General features: G+C 50.3%; 2 protein-coding genes across 5 annotated transcripts in view; both read left to right on the forward strand.

Moving 5' to 3' along the window:
• Nucleotides 1–653, forward strand: part of LOC126577894 (uncharacterized) — a 7,826-nt gene extending 7,173 nt beyond the window's left edge. Inside the window, exon 7 of the mRNA XM_050239921.1 lies at nucleotides 1–653. This exon is cut by the window's left edge and continues 152 nt beyond it. Coding sequence (XP_050095878.1) covers nucleotides 1–571 — 571 coding nt within the window. The 3' untranslated portion in view covers nucleotides 572–653.
• A 431-nt stretch (nucleotides 654–1,084) lies between these two features.
• Nucleotides 1,085–10,000, forward strand: part of LOC126577889 (uncharacterized) — a 36,383-nt gene continuing 27,467 nt past the window's right edge. The window contains exon 1 of one of the 4 annotated variants that reach the window (XM_050239912.1): nucleotides 1,085–1,205. The gene's annotated coding sequence lies outside the window, so the exon portion shown is untranslated. Of the gene's footprint in view, nucleotides 1,333–1,530; nucleotides 1,545–1,581; nucleotides 1,732–10,000 lie in introns of those variants that run through there. The other 3 variants (XM_050239913.1, XM_050239914.1, XM_050239911.1) reach the window with 3 other exon arrangements.

The raw sequence follows: 10,000 nt of genomic DNA on the forward strand, positions 1-10,000 counted from the left end.
CTCGGACAGTGGAGCTTCCCAGACGACGCCATTCGAACGTCGCCGCGGTTACTCGAACGGATCACCGGTGCCGACGTCGAATTCGCACAAGAATCGCTTCAGCTTCGACGTGCGGAACGTTGTGCGTAGCTTGCGTAATCGGAAAAAGGACAGCCCTAGTTTTTGTCTAAAAATCACCACCGCCAAGGTGCGATGTTCGATCCAGGTGAAGGAAAGGTTGGAATCGATCGCCGAGAAGGTATACCTGAAGACGACCGTCCTGGAGCAGGGTGTGCTGACGACGAGCTGGAAATCGGAACCCTTCCGACCGACCCTGTCCAGCCGGTGGAATCCGGACGATTGTACCGTGGTGGTGCCACTGAGCGGTGAGGCTGCACTGGAGCAGCTGTCGATCAAGATCGGAATGGCAACCAAGAGTAAGGTGGGCAAGAAGACGCGGCTCGGCAGTGTGCTTCTGGGGCCGAAAGCTGGCCGAACCGATGCGACACTTGAGGACCAGTGGCGGAAGATGATACTGTACAAAGGGTCCCCGATCTCCGCGTGGTACAGTTTCGAAGAGGATGCTCCTTGAGCCGCGCCCCAAGTGCATCATCGCACACCATGAAACCTATTTGTAGAAAGTGCCAATAAATGTATTTATTATTCGTGACGAATTCGGTGCTTGATAATGGGTTTTTGTTTTGTTGAACGGATCCTATCACCCTTTTGCGGGGGGGGGGGGGGGGGGGGGGGTGTTCCAGATTCGGCGCCGAGCGTTTCGATTCTGGGAATAATGATGATGGAGTTGCGGTAGAAACAAAGAGGGTAAGTAAAACAAATCACAAAAAGGTAAGCCAAATTAACGCTTTATCAGCTGTTTTTATCATCTCGCTAATCGAGCATCGGCAGTGCCGGCGTCGTGTCGCGGCGTGGCGCCTCCTTCGATGAGATAAACGGCGCGAAACATCACGAGCGAGAGAGCAACGCACGCTCGTTGCGCTCCCCCAGCGAGCGAGATCACCCGAGGTGGGGTGGTTGCATGCTTCTCTCTCTCTCGGGGGATACGACCGATGCGCTCACCTCCACCAAGATCACTCATTTCGTGGTCACCGATCGGTGCGGTTGGGATGCTGATCGCGGTTGTCGTTGCTCCGTCGCGCCAGTGAACGAAGTCGCAAGTGTTGTTGGTTAAAAAGTTTAAAACGTTTTGTTCTTAAACTTGAGTCGTGAGTTTTCGTTTTGTGTGACGTGATCTTACTTCATTTCGTTGTTGGTGTACACTTCTGGTCGCCATTCTGAGTTTTTGCATCTACAATTAACGAAGCGAGTGATTGCTGGAGCAAGTTTGGAATGGTGATAAAGTTCGAAACGACCAAACAGTCAATACATTTGCAAGCTGGTTGGGTGGTTTTTGGGGACTTTTGTGCCGCGATAGGCAGCATTACTCCCCTAGGCCTTTCCGATGACTAACTAAGATAAAGCGATAGTGCATGTGCGAGTGAAGTTGTCCTTCAATCGGGCCGGGCTGTGATGTCTGCAGTTGCGGTTCGGGAGCACCTCTAAAAGTATTATCGTTTACCAGTTGATAAAGCTCGGTAGTAACTGATCTGGTGCCCAAAGTGTGTCGCTTATGCGTTGTGATGCTCTCTGAAAACAACTCCTAGTGATCCATCACTTTGCTAGTTCGACAAGTTTAGAGTCTCAGTTTGCAACAGATGCTCATCTAGCCACTTAGCATCTAGCCGATGCTTAGTAAGTACTGCAGTACACCCACGGTTACTCGCCGACACGGACTAGATGGCGAAGAGCTACTTCTACGACTCAACCTTGTCTTGTCTCTTGCTCAGCGCCCTCAGTCTCGTCTGGAAATTAGTTTCTGTGCGCTAGAATGATGTCTGGCAAGAGCCGACCAGAGGCCGTTGACAGCAAAAATTGGCACCGCCAATTAGAGAACAAAATTAATTTCGGTCAACCGTCGCACCGGGCGGGCGGTGTCGTTCTCCTTTCGCGCTCCGGCTCCGCTTCTACCCTCTGCCCCACCACATCTCGTCTGCAGTCGAAAGAGTGGCGGATGATGACGATAGATGACCGGCGGCTGAGAGCGCAGCAAGTCGGTCGGCTCGTCGGTCATGATGTGTTATGCGGTTGGTTGCTACTTTCGCTTCCTTGATCATTTGCCCATGAGGTGACGTGCGGTTGCGAGGACAAATTGGTGCAGCATGCGTGGTGCAGTTGCCAAACGCTGCCGCAGGATGAGCGCAATGAAATGATTTGTCACCCTTGGGTGAACCGGAGAGGACGGATAGAATGATGCTTGCTTGCGCAGACGACGGACACTTGTCCGCTCGTAAACGTATTTTATGACAAGTTTTGATGGCTTGGAGATCGTACATTAGTGGACAAATTTGGCTACTGAGCATCACATTGACTGGAAAATGTGTTTTCGGCACGATGAGGATCATCCGAGGATCCGGATATCGCTTTGCGCATGAAGTATTGCAATGTGCAACGAAGATGCCTAGATGCATCTGCAATTGTTTGTAGAGCGGAATCGGAAACACATTGAAAACATGTGCCACGGATGCTTTTGCGGTTCCTCTCCCTCGTCTGCTGAGTGCCATTCGATGGCTTTCCACTCGAACCATGTGATCTCTCTCGAGGGTGATCTCCTGCGAATGCCGACGGAGACGAACAAGCGTGACGCGTGTTACCGTGTCGACGGAGTGAATTGCGAGCATCGTGCTAAAGAGTGCGGTGCGCTTGCGCCACCATTTATCCCTCGTCCGAAAAGTGTTCGCGAAATAGCACAGCAAACACACCCCGCCGTTTGATCCGGCGGATAGAGTAGAACCAATCTGTGAAACGCATCGGCATTTACCGGGGGGACAACATTTGGCCACCGGATTGGAGCGGAGTTTGAACTGCCAGAGCAAAATAAAAAAAAAACACACACAACATACCGATCGGCGGGAATGTTTGCTGTTGAAGGCTGCTGCGATCGGTACAAAGAAGAGGAAGCTAGGTAGTGTAGCGGTATGCTAAAAGCAGCTGCATCCCCAGACGATCGCAACGGCCCTCGCCCGCCCTCCTGGGAGGTGAACCCACATGAAACGAACGCGATCAATGAACCGAAGTTGAGGTTATGTTATGGTTCGGAGCAAACTGTGTCACACGCGCACTCCGTCGACATCCGTTGTTCTCGAGGTTATGCGGCCGGATCTACTGTGTGCATCCCCCCATCCTAGTGTGCTCTGTGCTGTGTGCGCTATTCCGCCATCCGGTCAAAGTCGTAAAGTTATCCACGTTGCGCGTTCCACGTTTCCATGTTTGGCGCGGTTGAACCGTTTTTTTTTGGTCAAATTATGTTATTAGGTGTGGAGTAAGCTGACAAAGCGGCAGATAGTAACCTTCAAAATGCTCGCTAAATGGAGGTCAACGTGCAGGCGTAGAGGAACTACAATTGACAACGGTTGCGTCACATTCCAGACCGATCTGTTGCAGCACGATTTGTCGGTCTGTCGGTGCTTAAATGGAGCTAAATGCCGGAATTGAAGAAAATACTTTTAACATTCGTTTGTAATGTTTAGACAATTAAAAGTGACTTAAAATATAATCGAGTTTAAAAACGCACATGTTTCGCTTGCTAAGGTCAAGTATCAATCATAAGCACCGGCGTATCGGTTATCGAACGAATCGGCGACCCTGGCAGATGGGCACCCATGAGCCCGTAGTAGTTCGATCGAGCGGCCGCACAACTCAAGTGCTCGCTCGCTATCGAAAGCATCGTTTAAAGCATCTTCTGTTTGCACTGGCATGGTGGTTTGCTCATCGAAAGGTTTCCAATCGTGCCCCCGGAGACCGGGTACGGCAATGCAAACATTGGCCACAAGCTGGTATACAGGTGAAAATGGGCGGCACAAACATTGGACAACCTTTTAGAACCCATACACCTTTCCCCTGCTGAGAAAGGGCAGCTGCAACATCCACCGGGATCTGGGTAATGGACATTTTAAGCCACCTCCTGCACTTCCCCACCGATGAACCGATGATAATCGATAGACGGAGCGCTTTGGTGGGGGGGGGGGGGGGGGGCAGCTAAAGTGCATCCCGTTAGGGAAGGGAAGGCGGGCATCTCAAGTGGATCGTTCCTTCTCTCGCTGCGTTTGAGGAAACGAAACGAAACCAAAACGATGATGGAACATATTGAAGGAAATACATCTCCTCTGAGGCAGCGGCTGCTGCTGGACTCATCGGTCCCCTTAAGCGATCGCCGGGATGCGATCGGGAACCGGCTCTCCCGGTTCGCTTGGCAGTGCTTGTGAATGGAGCGGGGTGGTTTGGGATGTTTGATGAATGAATGAATGAATCAAGCCCGCTTTTCCTTTTCGGGCTATGGGTCACTTGGGTGCGGTGGTGATGGTGGTGGTAGGGCGAGTCACGCGAGGGTGGACGACGACCGACGCACGGCCAAACCGGTAACCGGTGACACCTTCGTTTGCGGTGAAGTGGGACCTCTGTTTATGGTCTGCCGATGATGACGAGGATGACGATAATGGTGACGTTGTGGCCAGACAATCAGCCTCTTCCAACCAGCGTGAGTGACTCTTCATCTCCAGAAGAGGCCCCTAGCTTCACGAGCAGTTCCGTGAAGGAGGCTTTAACAAGAGGGCAAGCTTACAAGACTAGTTCAGCTGACATTGTCCGTACTTAGTTAGGCGTTTGCATTAAAAATTCATACCAAGGCGAACACCAACAAACGAATTACTATTCCAGCTTACGATATAGAAGGAAACTCTTATAGATATAGTAAAGGGATACACTCCGTAGGAAGTGGGAGAGTAAAGACAAATTCTTGTACTTTCCCACATTGAGCAAATAGGTCGTCAAATTAGTGGCTGACCTGGATACACTGTACAAACAAATGGACCTGGTAGTCCACCCGACTGTTAAAAGAACCGTCTGGTGATCTGCGGTCTCCCCTAACATAACCCACTTTCAGGCCAGAAAGGGATTAGTAATTAAGAGGGCGTACACTACGTATCGTTACTCTACGTGCCCCTTACCTACGAATGCTTTTCCGGCTTCCAATTTGCATCTGTTTGATCAGTCAATTAGACGGATGACAACGCAATGATGCAAGATGTTGCAACGTACTAGCTGCCCGTGGTTGGGTGAATTGAGGACGCATTCGCTGTTTAGTGGCGAAGTTATCCAACAACCAGCGCCACCAGCAAACCACAGGAGCTTCGCGAATTTTAGGAGACATTTTAGTCAGACAATCGTAAATCGTTTTCATGGTCCTTGCGTCACACAGACTGCTGGAGCTACTAGTGAGACTCATCGTTCGCCATCCATAAACTGCATGTGCAGGCTGCATTCTTTGCAAACTAAGTTAACGCGCCTGCTGCGGTCGCTGGCTTGCTAGCTTGGCTCACGCTCAGCAGGCTAAGCTCGGTGGGTGGGTGGGTGTGTGCCCGTTGCCTAGAGCGACGCGCCGGTGACATATCGCCTGTTTGACAAGCAGTTTGACGGCGATCGAGCGGTTTCACGGCTGCATAAATTAACCATTTAAATTGATTTGCTCGCGAGCGTTGAGCGTTCTTCGCTGGCGTCTCGAGCTGATCGTGGTCGTGTTTGTTTTCGCTCGTCGTGCCCTCTCCCCAGGAACACGCTAATCAAATCATTGATGGTGTCTGCGATAAGGTCTGGCGTGGAGATTCCAATCGAATTTGATTCGAATTAGTCCGTTGCATAATGGCTGGCCATCCGGTGTCCCTGTGTCATTTGCATGCGTCGATGCACGATTTATGGTTGCAAATTACGACGCAAACAAGGCGGCAAACTAGCGATGTCAACACTCGGCAGATGGTGGAGCGATATTTGATATTTTTGGTCCAACCTTTCGCTAGGTTATCAGTAGACACCATAAGGCGAGACGGCTAATCGCAAGCAAACGGTGCGCTGGTTTGTGCTTCCTTTTCAACTTAACAATTTCAATTAGCCACGAATGAAGAATTGTGAGCACAGAGATTGCAAATTGGTTTTCACAGTGCGCCTAACAGCAATTACTGATAAGGACATCACATGCTGCGTACTGTACACCATTCGAAGGCAAAAGAAAGCTCCTAGTGGCCTAGTAAAAATAACGCCGCAAAAAAGATTAACTCTATTAACGATTTCGCGATCGAGCGTGTCCTGTGTTATCAGTAATTCAGAAAAAAAACCGATTAGCAAGAAGCAGCTTAGCGTGAGAGAGAAAAGAGGCTGGAAGAGCGTGTTCGTGATTGATTCCCGAGGTCGACACGACATGTCTAAAGATGATTGATGAAAACATCACAAACCATCAGCCGCGTACACATGTCTTATGTTGCGGCGACACATGTTATCGGTGACGATGTCTCACTCCGCCGGGTGCGCTGATGTTTGTTCATAAATCAAACAAGCACGCTGATGAGGCGTTGATTCATTTCAATCCTGTCCCGTCGGCCATTAGTCGGGCTCCACTACCAAATGTGACAGCATTGGCGAAGGGCTGCGCGTTCTGGTTTGGCTGCAAATTGGCAGTAAATTGCACCGTTTGCACGCTACGCTGTATAAGGAAGCTTGCAGAAAACAGTGCGCACATGTTTCTCACGCTTTAAACGCTGGCCCCCTTCATGGCGGATCTGATTCAAAAGGATGTCGGTGTTTGATTAGAGAAAAAAACAGCTTACGGACTCGCTGAGTGTTGCTTACGTGTTTTCGAAGCGAAACAATACCAAACAGCACACCAGGGCCTGTTTGATAAACAATCGGCATCATTTCCGTTGCCTGTCACCGCGAAACCACGGCACAAGCACCCCTCCGCACGATCATCTGGCGCTGCAATCTGGCGTAAATTGAAATTGAAAGCCAACCCTCGATCGATCGATCGATCGGTCCCGGTGCACTACGGGGATGATTTATCGTTTTGTGCCTGCCGTACGGGCTCTGTCAGGGCACGCCGCACGTCGATACCGATCGTGCGATCGAGTGCAGCCGCCTCGATGCATTTGGAATACGGGATTGCACGCGGTGTTCGGCGGGTGCCCTTTAAGCTTTGGACCCGGATCGACCATGTGCCACAACGATAGCCGTTCCGATCCCGAGAGGCGAGAAACTTGAAAATGATTTAATGGCCAGCTAAGTAGGCTTAAGAGCTTGGCAGGCAACAGCTTGATCGAACACCCAAACGCGACGAGCATATAATCGTGCCGGTGATCGTACAAGGGTGTGCACACTAAATTGTAGGCTGCCCCCCAAAAATGGTACGCATAATTGATTCTGTCCCTCATGTTCCGTTCTCCTGCTGCCACAGGGACCGCGACCCTGACCGAGAGTTGCGAATGATAATTATGCGGTGCTCGGCACTCGCGGGCCACCCGAAGCTGATAATCAGCGCCACCAACCCGTCGCAGTGAGGCGAAGCACCGTTCTTTTTTTTGCTTTGTTTTTGGCGGTGGTCCATGGAATGGAATTTATGGTCCCCGGGGAGGGGGTGTCCGCTTGCTGGCTGAATGACGTTCCTCCAGTGCTTGGTGCCAGCGAGCTGTCGTTCTAATCGGTGCAAACAAGCAAAACGGTGCTCCGCATTCCACCGCAGAAGGCAACGATAGGGAGTCCAGAATACGGCGGGGGTGACACAGCACGTCTTGCGTGGAACTAGCTTCACCTTCTCGTCGCTAGCTGTTGCTGCTGCTGCTCTCTAGGACCCTTGCTGTTGCGTCATTAGCCGATTGTTGATTATATGAATTATTAATACACTTCCACACGAAGATGGTTGGCCACGCACTGCACTGAACGGGGGACGGCTGCTCGAATCGGAAATGAGTTCGATGGAACGAAGCCAAGGATTTCCCTCCAGCTCGGGCTTATCTCTCTCTGGTGCGCTCCACTGCCCGGCCACTTTGTCGGAACCTCTGAGAGGCGCATTCTGACATTTCAGCCTTTCCCTTTTTTCCGCGCGCGCGCGCCAGCTGACTAATTAGGTATGGCCGCTTGATGCCCTTTTTCGCGCATGCCTCACCATCGTGGTGACCGTGGATCGCGAGGATCAAGGGAGTGCCTGCATCTCAGTGTCCGTGATGGGACGGAGAATTCGATCGAGGAATTTACGTTCGAGTCAGCTCGAACGCTCAAGGATGGAACCAATGCGTAATAGGTCCTTTTATTTGCTTGGTACGGCAAGCATTCTTACGGAAGAGGCTCGTAGCAAGGTCGACTGCATCGAGAAGTGTTGACTATATGAGCAGTCAGTCCATTTGCGGCGTCCAGGAGGGGGAATCTGGTGTAAAAATTTAGAAATCACACCGAAAAATTGTTTTATTTTACTATGAAAAGATATTTCGATGTCCAAAAACCAAATAACCATCCAGTCTACATCCTGCCAGCTGGTTTCTTGGAGACAATGTTGACTTTAGCGGCATCGTCAGCAAACAAATTGCTCGTTAGAAATACCACACCCAGCTGTTTGCTCACCCCGTTTTGACATGAATTCCACCTTCAGCCCCCTTCGCCTGTATCAGTTTCCATCGTAATTACACTGAACGCCAGTAGCTGACCACCTAGGCGATCGTGGTCTTGTAACATGTAATGAAACGTGAACCATCTGACGTGTTCACCCCTGATTAAACCCCACAATCTGTCATGCGCTACCGTCGGGCCTGCCGTTCGCCCCTTTACCGGGCCGATAATGAAGGAAAAGATCACTTGCTGGTCCGGACGCAACGCCCCGAGCTCGGATTAAAGGGTGGCCGCGGTGCTGGAGCTCATTTACTGGCCGGACATTTTGCAACATCGATGGTGCTGCTTGGTGGACTGTCCACAGCCACAGCCACATGTGTCGGTTACCGTTTAACTGATCTCCCCCAGGGCTCACCGGTGCGTGTGGTATGGCATTTCACTTTATCGCGTTTTATTTGTCATTTCAATTAATCCCCTGCACACCTCGCTGCGAAGCTGCTTGGGAACGAGTTTTTTTTGGTCGGGAATGTGGAAAATATGAAGAGCCCGGGCATAACGTGCATGCGCAAACATCTTTCTCTTGCATCTGGTACTGTGGCGTGCTTGCGATCATACCGGGTGTGTTGCGATTTGCCACGATCATTACTGATGATTCGCACATTCGATGAGCGCACCCGATGATTGCGCGACGCAACGAGAGAAGGAGAGAAAGTCCTCTAAGTTTAGTTGCTTGCTTATTAATTTAAATTATTGCCTCCGTCGCCATTACCGATCATGCGGAGGGATACATGTTACCTTCCTGATGGGTGATGATGATCGTAATCGATGGCGTGTGGTTTTTCGAGCAAATTGGAAAACGGAAGGACAGAATAGCGGGGTGTCGGTGGATCGTAAATGGACCACCCGTGCCGTACGATGGTGAAGATGCGATCCAGGTCCACTTACACGGTTTCCCCTTTACGTACTTTGTCTGTTAAATTGGGATTAATTCAATTTAACTCGCTTTTTACAAACAGTTCATTATGTTGTACGGATATCGTTTGAAAGTTTACGTTTCAATCTTTCTTGTCGCAACTTATCTTAATCTTTGCTGATGTCCAATTACTTTATAGTTTCAAAACGTTTAGCGTTTTCAGCCTAATTGGGCTGCTCTTTTCTTTCCTTTTCCCTTGATCTCTCTTCCCTTTGATGGACATAATTCAATTAGATTTGGATAATTTTCTAATAGCTTCGCCTCTTTCGCCTCCTTCAAGTGATCAACGAAGCAAGAAGTTTATCCCGCGTTTATCTATTCAAAACTGCAGTTGCCCCACTCAGACCACTCGCATGTCGGGGGATCGATTTGGATATAACGGATTTCGAGCAGAAGCTAGGAGCTGAGTGCACTAGACCGATCGGTCGCCTCCACCGACGTCGCATAATTTAGCAATTATTCCCCGATGCACTCCACGGAAGCAGCGGCACAGGGAGAGAGGGAGAGATTCATTAATGATCTTCTCATGGGCACGGGCTGACTGTCCTGGCTGTGGCTAAAATAAAT

The sequence above is a fragment of the Anopheles aquasalis genome, chromosome 3, assembly GCF_943734665.1.
Source record: "Anopheles aquasalis chromosome 3, idAnoAquaMG_Q_19, whole genome shotgun sequence".
NCBI lineage: Eukaryota > Metazoa > Arthropoda > Insecta > Diptera > Culicidae > Anopheles > Anopheles aquasalis.